The 17,626-nt window shown below is 48.7% G+C and overlaps 1 protein-coding gene across 2 annotated transcripts in view; it reads right to left on the bottom strand.

The window, feature by feature from the left end:
* The window catches only part of FLI1 (Fli-1 proto-oncogene, ETS transcription factor), a 132,568-nt gene that overhangs the window by 6,987 nt on the left and 107,955 nt on the right, over positions 1–17,626 (bottom strand). For both annotated transcript variants that reach the window (XM_062197339.1, XM_062197338.1), the window contains exon 6: positions 1,485–1,550. In XM_062197339.1, coding sequence (XP_062053323.1) covers positions 1,485–1,550 — 66 coding nt within the window. The remainder of the gene's footprint in view (positions 1–1,484; positions 1,551–17,626) is intronic.

The following is a 17,626-nucleotide window of genomic DNA, read 5'->3' as shown; positions in this document are numbered from 1 at the left end:
CTCCCAGCTTCAGGATGGCCCAGGCCCCACCACTGCAGGTGCCTGGGGAGGGAATGAAGAGATGGGAGCTCTTTGTTTCTCAAATTATAAAAAAGGGGTGGGGCAATGCTGTGGTGCAGTGGGTTAAAGCCCCATCCTAACAGCGCCAGCATCCCATATGGACACCGGTTTGAGTCCCAGCTGCTACACTTCCAATCCAGCTCTCCACTATGGCCTGGGAAACCAGTGGAAGATGGCCCAAGTGCTTGGGCCCCTGCACCTGCAGGGGAGACCCAGAAGAAGCTCCTGGCTCCTGGCTTTGGATCGGTGCAGCTCTGGACGTTGATGCCATCTGGGGAGTGAACCAGAAGATGGAAGACCTCTCTCTCTCTCACTTTCTCTCTCTCTCTGTGACTCTGACTCTCTGTGACTCTGCCTTCAAAAAAGTAAATAAATCTTTTTTTAAAAAAAGACTTAAGGATTATCTTCATAGCATCATTCACACCCCCTGTCTTGCCTTTCTCGACACATTTTTTGCCACACATGCTAGATGCCAGGGACCTGTGATCCTCACTGACTGCCAGCCATGAGTGTCTTCCCTGGCCCCACCTCTAGTAGGGTGCCTGCCCTCCCCATCTTACCTGGCCCAAATCCTGCCTATCTTCCCAGAGCTAACTCCAATGGTAGCTGTGCACAGCTGCCCAACCTTGATGACAAGAGGTGTGTGTGTGTGCAGGTTTCTGTCCCTTGCCTAAGGGAATAGCCCGTGTCTGAATCATCTTTGTGAGTCTCTTAGTGCCAAGTGTTGTGTGTGGAGTAAACAAATATTACGCACAATTGAAAACGGTCCAGGTTAATGCTTGGATGTTAATTTGTAATCCCAACCTCATTCTTGAAAGTGTTCTCTTTCTACTCATTCATGTGCTTGGCCTTTCGCTTCCCAGAGGCAGCAAGACTGATACATTCTGGTTCAGGAAGATCATGAATCGCCCTCTTTCCTTCTCTCTCCATGGAAGATACTGAGTAGATTTCTGTGGGTGGGCACCTTCCCACCTGGTTGGCTCTGGCTCCTACCACCCCCCTCCCACCAGGTTCTCTTCCTCCACCTCATTCTCTCAGGAAATGGACACAGCGATACTGGCATGACCAGGCCTTGGCCACTGAAGGAGCAAAGTCACGAGTCATTACCCTGACTTACAGAACGGAACCCAAACCCAGTGACCTGTCATTCATACGGAACTTCGTCCCAAGAAACCCTCCAACTTGAAACATTCCAACCGCAAGCGGGGTGAAAGCAGACCCAGGGGTCTAAAAGAAAACCCCCTACCCTCTTGTAAGGTGTAGGGATTCAGGACAAGTCCTCAACAGCAATGAATTTTGATGTCTACTTAAAAGGCCTGGAAGCAGATGCCCACTCCTATCTTCCTCTTCCTCCTGGCCCTGATGTCCACCCTGCCCTCAGGAAAAATGGTCCCGCCCCAACACGGGGCATGAAGTTCACTTACTTTTGTTGAGGCCAGAATTCATGTTATTGCCCCATCCTCCTCTCCTGACCGAGTCGTACGAAGGATCTGACGGAAAACGACAAATAGGGGTGCGTTAGCCTCACACACGTCACAAGAAAGCTGCCTGAAGACGATCTCTTGGTGATTGGGAGACATTAAGTGTATTCGTTATTGCTTTTGTAAGTGTCCCTAAATTGCCAAAATACATGCTTCCCCTGGGAGCTGGGGGTGGGGCGGTGGGAGGAGCAGAGCAATCTGATTGTGAGAAGACGTCAGTCTTTTCTGGAGCCGGAGCAACAGGAAGAACCTCGGATCTGAATCAGGGGCTTGGTTTGACTTCTGGCACTGATGCTGTTAGGTGCGACACCTTGGATGAATCCTAAAAATCTACACAATTTATTCACATTATGGGGCTGTGGAGTGATCAAATGAGAAAACCCATGTGCAGTACCTTATGAACAATAAAAATTAGCGCAAGCTTATAAAGGAAAACACGTTATCTGTGTGGGAAACTCCTCCAAGCAGTTCAGAGGAACCAGGAGATGTGTGAATGAAATGTCTGTGGGAGAGGATCTCGAAGCTCGGGCCTCTGATGTCCCTGGGCAGCTGTCCGCAGGCCCTCTCCCCTCCCTCCTGACTCTGCGCCGTATCAGCACTCCACGCTGTGGAGATGGGCTCACACCCCAGGCTGTGTCAGGTTGCCCAGGACTTCCTATGGATGGGCCTGACAGCCACGGAGAAGGGAACAGAGCCAGAGGTGGAGCTGGGCAGGATCGGGCAGTGCATGGGGGAAGAGCTGGAAGAGACCAAGCCTTGCTTCTTGGCTGTCTTGGAGAATACACCACAGAACCCGAACGCCCGCAATCCCAACCGCTCTCTTGAAAGAGTCCACACGCATCCATAGCTATGCTGGGCAACTCTTTAACCAACTGGCTAGGAACGTCCTTTCTCCTGCTGTGAGTCCCATGGAGACCCAGAGCAGGAATAGCAGAAGGGCTTCAGGATACAGAATTATGACTTTCAAAGTCTTTCCGTGAACAACAAAGAAACCATAAAAACCATCCTGACAAATGGAGCGCAAACCTCATCAAACAGTCTCTGATGGGCTGAAACACAAACCATCCCCTTCGCCCCCTTCTGAGCCTCACAAACAAATTAGAAGAAGCCTGGGAAGAAGGTGGATTCAGCCCACAGCCTCACTGTTTCTGGCTCACAAGAACCAAAAGACAGGGACTGTTTTCTTGTGGAAAAATCCACGTGCAGATGCACATTCCTCATGGCTCTGGAAAAGCCAGTTCAGTTTTAAAATTACAGTCTTTAGCCTTGGCATGAGAAGCAAAACAGAATGGGGATGGGGGGATGGAGATGGGGAGGCAGGGCCGGGGAGGGGACAAGAGGGAGAAGACAGAGTTGTCTGCTTTTATTTTTCCTTGACTTTTTTTTTTTTCCTTTCACAATTCCTTCTGCGAATAGATTCTGCTGCTTGCTTAACAACGAACCAAGCAAAAATGGAAGACCAACTTGTTTACAAGCTTGCAAGGAGGTAGCAGGCACCCAGGGGCACTTTCTGAGCGGTGTGGTGGAGAAGGTGTGCCGAGTGTGTGCCAGGCTGGACAAGCACCTGGAATCGGTGAGAGGGTTTTCCCTGGACAGGAGCAGGCTGCATTTAGACCTCCAGTCATTTATCTGGGACAAATATCGGCATTGTATTGTGTACTTTGGTCTCCAAAGAGTTCCTGGTAAATGCATATTTTATGAAAAAAAAAAAAAACGCATTGGCTTCAAGTCTTTTTTTGTTCACGCAGATAAGCTCGCCTTTTCATTCCCTTTCTCCAGGGACTTTGGGAAGTGGATGTGAAGTGCTATGAAATAAGCATCTCATCGCTGCATGTGAACGCAGGAAGATCACCGAGATAGTGAGGAAATCAGGGTCACGTGCCAAAGGCCCTGTAGAAGCCAGTAGACAGGCTTTGTGGCCTTGGTGACGCAAACGGGTGGGGGGGGTGGTGTGAGGGAGGTTTGGGGCATGCAGCGGCACCAGGTGACAAGGCCAGGGGGAGAATGAGCTCACAGGGTATGTGGGACACATCAGAGCGCCTGAGTGACAGAGGCCATCCTAGCTGAAACAGAACAGAAAGTGGAATGAAAACCCACAAACTCAAGTGAAAGAAAAGAAAAAGTGGCCGGCGCCGTGGCTCAACAGGCTAATCTTCCACCTTGCGGCACCGGCACCCCGGGTTCTAGTCCCAGTCGGGGCGCCGGATTCTGTCCCGGTTGCTCCTCTTCCAGCCAGCTCTCTGCTATGGCCCGGGAGTGCAGTGGAGGATGGGCCCAAGTGCTTGGGCCCTGCACCCGCATGGGAGACCAGGAGAAGCACCTGGCTCCTGGCTTTGGATCGGCACGGTGCGCCAGCCGCAGTGCACAGGCTACAGCGGCCATTGGAGGGTGAACCAACGGCAAAGGAAGACCTTTCTCTGTCTCTCTCTCTCACTGTCCACTCTGCCTGTCAAAAAAATAAATAAAAAATAAAAATAAATTTTAAAAATGTAAAAAAAGAAAAAAGTTACTAAATTCCAGGAATCAACGTGTGCCACCTGAAGCCTACCTTGACTTCTGGCTTTCTGTGCTGATGAATCTCTGTCTCCAATCCATCGTTCCACTCCACCATTAGTCTACTGAGGGCTTCAGTCCTGCCTGAAAGCTGTGTTCGAACCATTCCGAAGAATCATTGATTCTAAAACCCACAGGACAGCTCTGGCTTTAGTGACCGGTGACTTCATAACAGTTCCTCCTAGCCTCTGGTTGTAGCTCCAGGGACACAGCATGCTTGCAAAAGTTACAGAACGCAGGAGCGAATTCCCTCTGCCTACAGAGGCTGGGTGATCCCTGGCTTTCCTGGAACTGTGAGTGAGCCATCATGGTTTGAGCGTTGTAGCCCCACGTTTGCCGCAGCGCCTTGGGGGCCTGCACAGGGATGTGGAGCTCTATCCGGGAATAGTCCAAGGCCTATGTCAGGGCAAGCCTTTGGCTGAGACAGCTGACTTGAGAAGTCCCAATCAACCTAACAGTCCTGCTGTCAGTGAAAAGGAAGTGACAGAATCAGGGAGGCCACCCAGCAACCAGTCCGAACTGTGTGCTCACTGTGAAGTTAATAGAGCAATAAACAGCCCACGGGCCATGCCGTAAGCGGGCGTCCTCGGCTGGCAGGGGGAGCAGTGGATGCTGTCAGAGCGGCAGCGACCACAAACACTCCTCTCATGTGCCTTCTAATTCCCATCGACGCGCATGGAAAATCCTACCCCTGGCACCGGAATCCACACACGACAGCCTGGGCCCATTCTCTATGGAGCTGCACAAGCACACTCTGTAGGCGCTGGGGTTGCCTATGTCAGAGCCCAGTGAAAACCAAGTGTGAAGACGGAGCAGGCCAAGGCCAAGAGCTAATGTCTGGCATTCACCTTAGAGGGCAGCCTGGCAGATGAGCGGAGGCACCCACGTCGACACCCAGCATGGTGCCTGGCACAGAACTGGCTTCTACATGTGTCAGCAGTGAGTGTAAGAATTGGCATCAAAAAACACGGAGACCCAGAAGCAAGCTGGCCAGCCCACCACACACCCATTCACCCCCCCCACCCCCTCCTCCTCACTCTGCTCTACTTCTTGCCTAACTTAATCAATAGTTCTTTCATGGGTGCTGCTTATTGTTAGGGTCCCTGCACCTGAACATCAGATTTACAAGGCCAGGGATCTAGATCACACTCTCCCATCTGTCTAAGCCCCAAGACGAGTGTCCAAATATCCAACCAATATTTGTGGAACAAGTGACTAAGCCAGATCAGTGTTCTCTTTCTTGCTAAGTGTACACAGTGCCGCCCATTGTCCAGTCTATCACCAGTTGAGCAGGATCTGGGGCTCCTACCCTGGCTTCTCCCCCACTGAACCAAGCCTCCAGTTGAGTTGAGCCCGGGGTGATGGGCACATGACCACATCCATAGCCACCCTGAGTGCTCTGGACAACAAACCACCCATGTGGGGATGTCAAAAAGGGTTTGGAAAATGGAATTAAAAGATATGTTTATTTTGCTGCAAAAAGGTTTGAAATCCATGCACAGATTTTCCATAGCACTCATATTTTCAGGAACTTTTTAACAATCCCTCCTGTGCATGGATTTCACATTTTCTTTTTCCTTTTTCTTTTTTGCACCAAAATAAGCTTATCCGTTTCCACAAACTTTTCTAAAGTACCCTTGTATTTCCCAGACAGAAACTGAAAGCTTATCCCCACAGGGAAGCCAAGGACTGGATACCACTCCCTGGAGTGGCCTGTGTCTTTTTGTAATTTTAACCAGATCATTGTTGCAATGGGTGTTCGTTTATTTTCCTACTAAAAGTCACGCAAGTAAGAATTTAGCAGCATGGTCAAGTCCAGTCCCAAACACACAAACAGAAATATGTCTACAACCAACATGGAGAAGCTGGACTGGGAGCTAACCTAGGGCTCACCTTCAGGCAAAACAGTATCCCTCCAGGAGCCTCATGCTGGCTGGGTCAGCCTCTCAGCCTGGCAGAAAAAGACAAGCTCCAGGCAGTAGCCAAGGGCACTACGTACAACAGGGTGCATCCATTTTGGGGGCCAATTCATAAGTCGACTGTCCCAGAACTCCCCCGGGGTGGCAGATGGCTCTGTCTACAGGACTCACAGCCTGACTGTGACAAACTCACTTTTCACTTGAGCAGAGTGACACCCCACCCCACCCCACCCCCGCGCCACCTCGGCTTTCCAGAACACCAGGTGACAAAGTCTCTCTATGATTCCTTTTCAGAAGAGTCACCAAAGGGTTTTCCCTGGAGTTTCTGGCTGCAGGAAGTCCAGAGCCCAGCTTTTGCCAAAGCAAAGAGACTTGAGCCTCGTTGTGGACACCCGTGACATTGCCAGCTATTGTGGATAACTCGGCCTCATGTATCTGATGGCCCCAACAGTGTCTCCGTTATGCAATATTCAGTGTGGCTGAATTTGACCCTAACCCGCCTCTTGGATTCTAGGAGAGCGGCCCGGGGTAAGGAAATGGGAACATGGAGAAGTTTTTCTGAAAAGTCTCTGTTGGAAGGGGCAAGCTTTCCCTGGACACGACCCTGGCCTTGCAGGGTCATGTCACCCCATGACCAGTGCTCACCCAGTTCGTGACGCTTCAGGCTGGTCCTGGAAATAGGGCCAGGGGCTCAGGGAAGACCTCTCTGTCGCTCTGCTGCCTCCTGGTAGCTGTGTGAGGCACACAGCAGCCAACATGCAGCTCTCCATTTTGCCTTGACCTCACCCAGAGGCCAATGCATCAGTGACATTGCACACAGAAGCCTCTCTCTTCGTCCCCTACCACATTCGGCCTCCCTTGCAATGACTTAGTGGAAAAAGATGAATTTTCCCTGAAACCTCTCCTTGCATTTCTGGTGACTACTGAGAAGGCTGGCAGAGCGCACCCTGTTTATCCTCGGGAAGCCCTGCTTCTGAACACGGAGCTCTCGCTCCAGCGTGGGCGAGGCTGGCCCTGCTCAGAGCAGAGCGACTGCCCTAGTCGTCAGCTTCAGACCTCTTTCTGGAAAGAGTGAGGATGCCAAGGGAGAGATGCTCAAATAAACGGGAGCCCTCTGACCTCACGCCCTTGACCTCCAAGAAAAAGTCAGGTTCCATCAGGCAGCCAAGGGGAGAACGCAACGGACTGCGGTGGCCTTTGTTTGGGGGCTGTCGGACAGGCTACAGCTCAAACCACACTGGCTTAAGAAACACTCTGAAATCCTCGTGTCCTGCTTTTCAGCGGCTTCCTCCCTGAAGGGGAGCAGGCTTTGCTGGCCTTCAGCCATGCTTGGCTGCTTCCTTCTGGGCTCTGCTTCATGCTGTGCCCTCTCCTGAGTGCACCTGCTGTGCCTCCTGAGCCTTCCAACCCACAACCCAGCCCAGCTCCCCATCATTCACCATGTCTATGCAATCCCTGCCCTGGCCCTGCCCGGGGCTGCGTGAGCCTTGATCCCCTCTTGCCTGGAATCCCAAAGAGAAATTTGGGACCTGAAGCAAGTGAAGTTTATGTGGGGTTTGGGATGTCTTTGATGGGTCTTGGTGGTTGCATATGACCCGGTACTTGGGATCACATAGCCCTGGATTCTAATTCTAGCTCTGCCCTTTACATTTGGTCACATTCCTTAGTCTTTCTGAACCTCATGGTTCTGCTGCTCTAAACAAAAGCATTAATGGGGCTGGTGCTGCAGCCACCATCTGCAATCCCGGCATCCCATGTGGCTGCCCCACATGGGATGTTCCACTTCCGATCCAGCTCCATGCTAATGTGCCTGAGAAAGTGATGGAAGATGGCCCATAAATTAGTTCACATACATACATCCAACTGATTTTTGACAAAAGTGTCTGGACCATACGTGGAGTAAGAATAATCTCTTCAATAAATTGGTGCTGGTAAAACTGGATGTATATATGTGGAAGAATGAAATTGGGTTCATACCTCTCACAATATACAAAACTCAATGCAAATGAGTCAAAGATCTAAATTTAAGGCCTGAGACTCTGAAGTTGCTGGAAGAAAATGTAGAGGAAACCTTGCACAACACTGGTGTAGGTGACAACTTCTCGGACAAGACCCCCAAAGCACAGGTAACAAAAGCAAGACTATACAAATGAGATGTCGAACTCAGAAGCTTCAGCACAGCAAAGGAAATGATCAATAGAGTGAAAAGACAGCCTACAGAATGGAAAAAATATTTGTGAGCTACCCATCTGATAAAAGACTAATATCCAGGATATGTCAGCAACTTCAACTCAGTAGCAAAAAAAAAAAAAAATCAATCCAATTAAGAAATGGGCAAAGGGCCTCAATAGACAGTTCTCAAAATAAGAAAATAAAAATGTCCAGCAAATAAATGGGAAAACACTCAACATCACTAGCCATTGGGAAATGCAAGTCAAATCACAATACCATACACCTCACCCCTGTCGGAATATCTAATCCAAAGGATGGAGAGCAACAAATGCTGGCGGGGATGTGAACAAAGGGGAACACTTATACACTGTTGTTGGGAATGTAAATTAGTGCAGCTACTATGGCAAATGGTGTGGAGGTCTTTTTTTTTTTTTTTTTGACAGACAGAGTTAGACAGTGAGAGAGAGAGAGAGACAGAATCTGGCGCCCCAACCAGGACTAGAACCCGGGGTGCCGGCGCTGCAAGCGGAGGATTAGCCTAGTGAGCTGCGTTGCCGGCCGATTTCTTTAAAAACTAGAAATAGAGTCGCCATATGATCCAGCAATCCTGCTACTGGGTATATACACAAAAGACATGGACATGTTGTACCAAAGAGATACCTGCACCACCGAGCTCATAGCAGCACTGGTCACAATTGCCAAAATATAGAACCAACAAAGGTGTCCTCCATCAGATGAATGGTTAAAGAAAATGTGGTATATATACAGTGGATATCATTCAGCAGTTTGCACATGCTACCGGAGGACATCAGGTTGAGTGAAATAAGCCAGCTCAGAAAGACAGACAGTGCATCTTCTCCCTTACATGTGAGGGCTCAAATTAGAAAGAAAAAGAAATGTCTGTGTCTATCAGTATCACTGCAAATATAGTTTTTCAAAATTTTGTTTTTTATACCTTTGTGAAACCAGTGGTTAGGAAGATTATGTAACAATAGTTTTAATGATCTGTGGTTACTTTAAACTTTACTGTATGTGGGTGAAATGGTCGTTTTTCTATTCAATTATTGTTTACAGCCACTGTCTATATTAATACTAAAGAAGGGACTTTTTGCTTCTTTCTTGTTAGATTTCTTATTCAGTGAAGTAGTAGGCCTTTTTACTGGAAATTTAAAATATGTTATATCTTAAAAACTAAAAACACACACAGAAATAAATGGAGGAGGAGGAGGAAGGGAAGAAGAAAGGGAATATAACTACGTCCTTAGAATTGTATCTGCAAATCACATTGAATCTGTTAAAAACTAATTAAAAATTAAAGTTAAAAAATCAGAAAACACACACACGCAAGCGTGTGCACACACACATACATCCTGGATCACATTTCCTGTGCTCAGGGACCTTGTCCTGGACTCCAAACACAACCTGCCCTGCTGTGTGGAGCATAATGGAGGCACTGTGTAAGATATTATATGCGCAAGAGGGAAAGAAGCCATGGGAGCAAAACACTTGAAAGAAACGGATGGTTTTTTAAAATATGAAAGGCACGGAGCGTTAAGTGGCACCTTCGCCCGGCACGGCCCTGCCACAGTCACGCGAGCCTCGCTGACTTCTTTCCTCGTTCTCCTGCGGGCTCCGAGTCCAAATGACGCAGATGTCTAAAGGACCTATTTATTTTGATAAGGCCTCAAAGTGGGATTTCTGAGCCAGCCGTATGTGGAAAAGCAATTCATACTGACTAGATTAATTGGGTATTTGCCAAAGCCCCCCTCCACGTTGGCCCTCATAGATGCAACTAAATTGCATACTTCTTGGGTTAAATCTGCCTCAGGTTTAAAAGGATTCCAGGTAGGAAAAAGAAAACATAACAATCCACTTAGGTAACCAGACTTGAGGATAAATGAGAGGCAGTCTTTGCTCAACCCCCTCCACCCTGTGGAGAGCCCTGGTCTGACCCTCTGGTGCTGAAATGTTCACAGGAGGTAGCCACCCCTCTCTTGTCCATGCTGTGTATGCCTAACAATTCAGTATTTGCAACCTTTGCTTGCAAAGTTCTGCAGGCCTCAGCTCTCTGGTGCATTGTCCCCTGTGTGCTACCCTTGACTTCTCATCTTCTAGTGTAACTCACTGTGCAGATACTTCCCGTGCTGGAAAATAGTCTTTTAGAAGAAAAAGACTGTATCTTCATCTCCTTTGTTTCTCCTCCAGAACTAGTTCTTGACCTCGTCCCGGCCGACACCAGCTTGTCTGACGTTGTCTTCCCACAATGTCATTCTTTCAACAAAGTTTTATTGAATGTCTACTGTTGTGCAAGACACGTTGAGAATACGGTGATGACCAGATAAACACCTTTTCTCTGTGGGGCGTACTTTCAAAACCATAGTAAACCACATTGTATGCTGCGTGGTGATGAATGCTAAGGAGGAAAGGAAACCAGGGGAGGCAAGTGGGCAGTGCTGGGCTGGGACGGCCCCACTGAAAACACAAAATTTGTGCATATACTTTTTCGGTCTACCAGTATGAAAACAGAGCTCAGTGTAGCTCCATAGTGTTCTCTTGAGAAGTGACTGAAACACCCAACATTGTTCTCAAAGCCTGTAGGGAAAGTCAATTCCTTTTGATAAGTTCTTCATGTAGAGCGAACTGCTTTATCTTGGAGTACAGAACAAATAGCTAAAACAAACAAACAAACAAACAAAAACCCTGATTAGCATCTCTTTAATGCTAAGCTAAGGAATAGTGAAAGGTAAGACAGAACCCCAGTCCATCACAGTCAGTCTTGGATGAGTGTTGTGGTGCAGTGGGCTAAGCTCCCACTTGGGATGCCTGCATCTCGTATTGGAGTGCCTGGGATACAGTCTCACCTTTGCTTGCTATCCAGCTTCCTGCCAGTGTGTACCTTAGGAGGCAGTAGATGACGGCTCAAGTGTTGGCACCCACATGGGAGACCCAATAGGATTCTAGGCTCCTGGCCCCAGCCTGACCTAGTACCAGCTGTTGCAAACATTTTGAAGAGGGGAACCAGCAGATAACATCTCTCTCTCTCTCTCTCTCTCTCTCTCCTTTTCAAATAAATAATTAAATAAATAAACTGTTAAAAAGAAAAACAGAGAATCAACCCGTCTTTGCCTATTTAGAATCAGGGGGTTGTCCAGTCTACAATCTTAGACTCACACTGATTTAGGATTGACATTCCAATCACAAAATTCAAAATCGCCACATTCACTATGACTCGCATGTCGCCCTGTGGCTGAAGCGGCCCTGTAGGAAAGGACGAGTCTTGAGTCAGAGACGGAGAGAAGTGGACATGCGAGCTCATCCCGAAGGAAAATGTGTCTGCGGCGGCACAGCAGGTGAGCATAAAGTACTTCAACCCCTGAGCTCTACATCCACACAGTGGTTAAGAGAAAAAGAACCGCCAGCCTCTGGGAGGCAGAATGTGGTCTCACTTGTACCACAGAGACTCCTTTTCAGACCGGAAAGGACCCCCAGCATTATCTAAACCAGACATGCAAATCAGCACACACTTGGAGGCCGAAAGCCTCGGTGACAGCATCAGGTGGCCATGTAAGGATCTTACAGACACTGGAACCATGACTCACAGCCTCAAAACTGCCTTCCCCTAAACTCTTCTAGGACTCCGAGCAGGGCTGATCATTATTTTGCAGGCAGGCCAAAGACTTTTTAAGACCAAAGATTTTTTCAAAATTATACCCAGAGTACTGTTCATGTCTTTGGAACAGTGTTTCATACATCTTATTAAGCATAGGACTGCGGTGTTATTAGAGCTCTTAAAGATCTCCATGGAAAGAGATTCCATAGTTTCTCTTTAGTCTATTCCACACAGAGAAGCAGCTCATTGCGAAGGAAAAAACTCTGTATCGGAGGCCAGAACGCCTTGGTTTCCCTCCCGTCTCTGCCAGGGGTGAGTGGTGTGAACTTAGGCAAGTGACTTAATGTCTCTGCATCTGAATTTGTAAAAGGCTGACATTGGAGAGAAAATAATTATTCCTAAATTTAAGAGTCTGGAAAACTAAACAGTGCATTAAATCCTCACTGGGATCGTTAGAGAATAAATGAGATCGTGTGTGTGAAAATGTTTTCTATACACCAAAGTATCCCACAGAACCATAGCTGCAAATCTCTCAGAAGTTTAATTCATGAGAAATAAGAACTTAGTCATTCTTGTGTCAACCAAAGCTAATTTCTTCTGGTTCTTTCTTCAGTGGAGCAGAAGGACTGAATAAATAATGATTTTCTATAATGACCTATTTATTATTTATTTGGAAGGCAGAGTCACAGAGAGAGAGAAAGAGAGAACTCTTCCATATCCTGGTTCATTCCCCAAGTAGATACAATGGCTCATGGCTGTAGCATGCCAAAGCCAGGAGCCCAAAGATTCTTCCAAGTCTCCCATGTGGGTGCAGGGGCCTAAACACATGGGCCATCTTCCTTGGCTCTCTCAGGCACATTAATAGGGAGCTGGGTCAGAAGTGGAACAGCCAGGACTCAAACCAGCAGCCAGTATGGATGCTGGTGTTGCAAGTGGTGGCTTAACCCACTACACCACAATGCAAGGCCCCCTGAATAAATAATTAAGTAGGTTGACAAAAACTAAATTTTCCTTCCTGGTGAATCCATCAGCTGTCAAAGGAAGGAAAAATATTCGGGGCAGGAAAGACTTGAGTCAGGCTTTAAGAGCGTGCTGGATTTTAACAGATAAAAGAATTGTCCTGCTTAATTTCATCCTTTTCTCTTTGGAAGAGGCATGTTCAAATTCTTGATCCTTGATGTGGGAGCCCACAGATCCCCGAAACCAGAGCAGAGAGAGCCACTCACAGGCTGGTGAGTGCTGTTGGCCCCAGCATCACTTCCTCAAAGACCCTTTCCTCCCACAAGGGTTGTTTCATGAACAATAAGCTCTTAATTGTCTCAGGGGCTTCTCTGCACAAGGGAATGGTTACATCCATAGAAAAAGCTTGGGAAAAGTTTTCGTGTTAAAATAATGCATGATGCTACTGATACCTGGCCTTCCCAGGAGGGTGCCCCATATCCCTACATCTACATCAGGCAGGAAGACAGCCTTCTTTGTCTCCCTGTCCCAGTGGAGACATAGACAGACAGAGAGACAGGAGGACAGAACTTGGTGGATGAGCATTAGACTAAACAAATTTCCTTTAAATATTGTAAAGCATGTACAGTCCCCCAAATAATCCCCTATCAAGGAATTTGCAAATCAATGTATTAGGCAAAACAAATGCATTTGGAGTACCCTGGGTTGAGAAGGCCACCTGTGGGTCATCCTGAGCACTCATGGACCCATTCTTGTCCTCTCTACACCAGCCACGAGGGTCCCTTTTCGTTTCTGGATTAGACCACAAGCCATAATGAGCCACCCCGAGGCCACTTTCATTTTGAATCTTAACTCTGCTCCCTGGAGTGGGGTGAATGCCCAAGTCAGAGTGAAACCTGGCAGACCTGCAACAGTAACAACACAGAATCTGGAGATGAATTCGAAAGGTGAGGCTGAGTGGCCACTGAGAAGTCAGCTCAAGCACACTGGAGTCTGCTCATGGCGAGCTCCCAGGGACGCCTCCCTAGCAGTGCAGCGGCACAATCGAGAGAGGCTGAGCCCAAGGGAAGGGTGCTCGGGGCGGCCAAGCGGTCCGCAACTACATGCCCGCAGCCTCGTGCTTCTTCCTTCCCCTTCGAGATTACTCAGCTTCATTTTCCTTTATTAAAACGCGGGGGGGCTCACGTATTCCTTGTCCCCACCACGAACGTACAGAGCGGGTGGGTGACCACGTGTCCCTTTCTCGGGGGAGCATCTAAGAGCAACCCTGAGATGCGTGAGCCACAGACGTGCCGAGCAAGGGCAGGGCAGCCAGCATCGGAGTACGTGAGCAGCCAGGAACGGCACCCTGGGGCCCTCCTGGCTCCAGGAAGAGAAAGGACCAGCTGAGTGGTGGCCCCGAAAGGAAGCTGGTGCCAAGTGAGGGAATTGCATTTCCCCACCCCTCCGCCACCTCCAGAGTGTTGGGTCTCAGTAGAGCGGAGTGGGAGGGGAGGAGCCTGTTAGAACCAGTGGGAGGAGCTCTATCTGAGCACATGGAGGCCCAGCTCCCTCCTGTTCCTTCCCTTGCAGGGGCACAGGCAGACTTCAGAGGTGGGAGCAGTGGCTGGACCACCCTGGAAGGTGTCTTGAAGATGCTTCTCTGGTAGTTCTGACATCCCTGCCTTTTTTTTTAAAAAAAAATTTCTTTCTTTCTTTCTTTATTTGAGAGGAGAGAGAGACATACACAGAGATAAACAGAGCTCCTGTCTCTAGGTTCATTCTGCAAATACCTAGAGCAGCCAGGGCTGGACCAGATAGAGGTCAGGAGCCCAGAACTCAGTGTCCCACGTGGGTGGCAGAGACTCAAGTGCTGACTCCTCACCTGCTGCCTCTCAGGGTGGGCATTAGCAGGAAGCTGGAACCTGCAGCAGAGCTGAGACCTGCACCAGGCACTGCACTATGGGATGTGGGGGTCCCAACCCAGAACGTTAAGCACCAGACCAAACACTTTGCCACTCGCCATCCTCTCTCTCTCCTGCTGGAGAACCACACGGCTGTGAGCGTGAGTCAAAACGTTCATGGAAAATGGAATTAAAAGATAGGTTTATTTTGTTGCAAAAGAATTGGAGACTCGTGCCTCGTTTGTTACACCACTCATTTTCCCCTGTGTGCTGCTCCCAGGGCCAGTGGCTGCTTCCCTGGAATCTGGGGGAAACTTCACAGCTCGATTTATTGGCCCACCATCCAACCCCTGTCCTCATATTTAAATTTAAATTTATTGCAACCCTTATTGACGGTGCTGCTTCCTTAGACACTTCCTTTTCTAAATCTCTTCTATTTTTCCCTTCATCCTTTTGAATGCAGTATTAAACCCAAGAGGAAACATTGTGTAATATATGTCCATCACAAAGCATGACAGCGAGAACAATGCAGAGAAACCACCCAGTCTTCCCCTTGAAATGGCATCATGCTGAACACACCTTGAGTCAGGCTCTTGGTGTTTGGGACATTGTGGGAACCAGTGAATCTACCTCCGTGGTCCCAACCACCAGATGATGTCAGCGACCTAGAGGCAATGGGCGTTTGGAGGGAGCGATGGATGCGGCGGGAAAGGTCATTTTTGGAGCCGTGTCACTGCCTGGCTGGGAAGAAGCTGCAGGAAGCCACTGTCCTGCCTCCTGCCAGCTTTGAGATTTGGGCTTACCTGATCTGTGCCTGGATTCTCAGAGCGAAGGAGAATGACACAAGTACTGCTGAAGTGAATAGCAAAGTTCTTGGCACAGAGTAGGTGCTCGGTACGGCTTACTTGTCACAACGGTGCATAAGATAGGTGAGGAAAGGAGGTGGAAGGGAATAGGAGGGCCACGTCCCAGGATTCCCTGTCGGGGCTCGGCTCTGCCTCGGCCTCTGCGGATGGTATGGAGGGTCCACACGGGTAGGCTATGAAACCCAGCTTGCAGTAAGCAGGTCAGTGGCTGGAGGAGATTTAATGCCACCGTGGGATTGCAATCCGCTCTCTGGGACTCCCTGTATTCCTCAGGGCTAGGGATAATCAGAGCTGCAGAGGAATCTCCGGGGGCCGCAGGGAGTGCACATTTAAGGCAAGGCAGAGGGGAGAGGCCACACCATGCCAGGGCCTGCGGTGGATGAAGCCCAGTTCCCTGCTCTCAACATGAGCGCTGGATTTACACTGAATACTTGGGAGTGGTTTAAGGCATGTGGCTTGTGATTTTCATGCAGGCACCCACCCAGAAGTCTCCACCTCTGGGTCACCATGAGTCCTGCAAGGTAAAAGGCTGTTGTGCTAGTATATGTGGAATGCTAACTCGGAGAAACAGTGGGTGCAGCACACCCAGGGTGTTGGAGACCTTCGCACCCAGGCCTTGAATGGTGAACACGGTTTCCTAGAACAGGGAGCTGCAGGGGTGGGTGGTGAGATATGGGAGGGAGGGTCCACCAGGCAAAGGGAGAATTGCAGATTGAGTTGGAAGAGAGACCAGACAGGAAACCATTCACATCTGAAGGACAGAGCCTTTGGTCAGAACCCAAACAGGCAAAGCTGTCATACATCTGAACTATAAAGTTCTCAAGATGGTTCTAGAACAAGTGCCTCTAGCCATCCCTCTGTAGCCTTCAAATAGGAGCCCATTGGAAGGCTGGGTGTGTCCCTCACAGTCCTCACAACGCGGCATCCAAATCAATAGGGCCCACCCAGTGTGGCCCCGCTCCCAGGCATAGCAGCATGCCCTTGAACCATACGTGGTCATTCACAGTGGCACCTGCTCCCCCACACAACCGCCCCTCCACAGGAGGCTGCCGGCACATGCCTTGCTTGGATGTTTACAAGCATCTGGGTTCCCTCCATGCTGAAATGCGCGGTGCTGCATTTCTTTAAAACCATCAGTCAGTCAATCAACAATCAACACAGAAGCTAAGGAGAATGATGGATCGTTGGGAGGTATTTTTATTCATGTACCTTTTCAGGGAATTCTCAAAGGAATACAGCATGTACACACAACACCTCAACCCTCCTCTGAGGCGTCTAATGAAGCAGAGGCATTCTATTAGAGTCATTTGCCTCATTATCCTGCAACACATTTGCACTTGTCTTAGGAAACAGGCTAACTGTTTCCAATAATTTAGAGAAAGTGTGTCTTCGTAGCTGTGTAACCCACACGTGTGCAGTAACAGCGCATGCAACATACCCGCAGAAAGAAATAACAGTTCTTTTACTTAGAGAAAGGAAGGATAATGGTTACTTAGAAAGTGTCCCAGACAAGCTGTCAAATTGAATTCAGAGAGCTGGAGTTTGACTCCGGGACAGGGCTGGCTGGCTAAATTCCCTGGGGGCTGGGGTTTCCTGCCTGCTACAGCTTAGAGACAAGGATTCTTTGTTTCCAGCTCCCTCACTCTTCTCTCTCTCTCTCTCTCTCCCTCCCTGCCCCCCCCATTCCCTCTCTCTTTTTCTGTCTCTCTGTCTCTCCTAATCTCTCTTTGGTGGAAAAAAATGCAACTCTCCAAAGAGGGTCAGATAGAAAGCAGAGAAAACATTAACTCTGGAATTTCAAAGAAAAACAATTAAAAAAAAATAAAATGGAGAGTGTAAGCTACCGTCTATTCTATAGCCATAAATCTTGCTTTTGGACCTCAGAAACAGCACGCACACCCAGATGCACGCATCCGGCAATCCTCCTCGTTTTTGCTAAAAATGGACCAGGGGTATTTCATCATGGAGGGAAAACACATAACGACACACACTCTTCTTAACAGGCTCTCCTGGGGGCCTCAATCCCCTCACATTTTAAGTGCATGTTCGTTGACACAGACAGAGCCCGTGGAGCCTCACAACCTGCTCCATAAGAGATGTTATTTACTCCCTATAAATAACA

The sequence above is a fragment of the Lepus europaeus genome, chromosome 7 (assembly GCF_033115175.1).
Source record: "Lepus europaeus isolate LE1 chromosome 7, mLepTim1.pri, whole genome shotgun sequence".
Lineage (NCBI taxonomy): Eukaryota > Metazoa > Chordata > Mammalia > Lagomorpha > Leporidae > Lepus > Lepus europaeus.
This window is presented reverse-complemented; position numbering and strand designations above follow the sequence as displayed.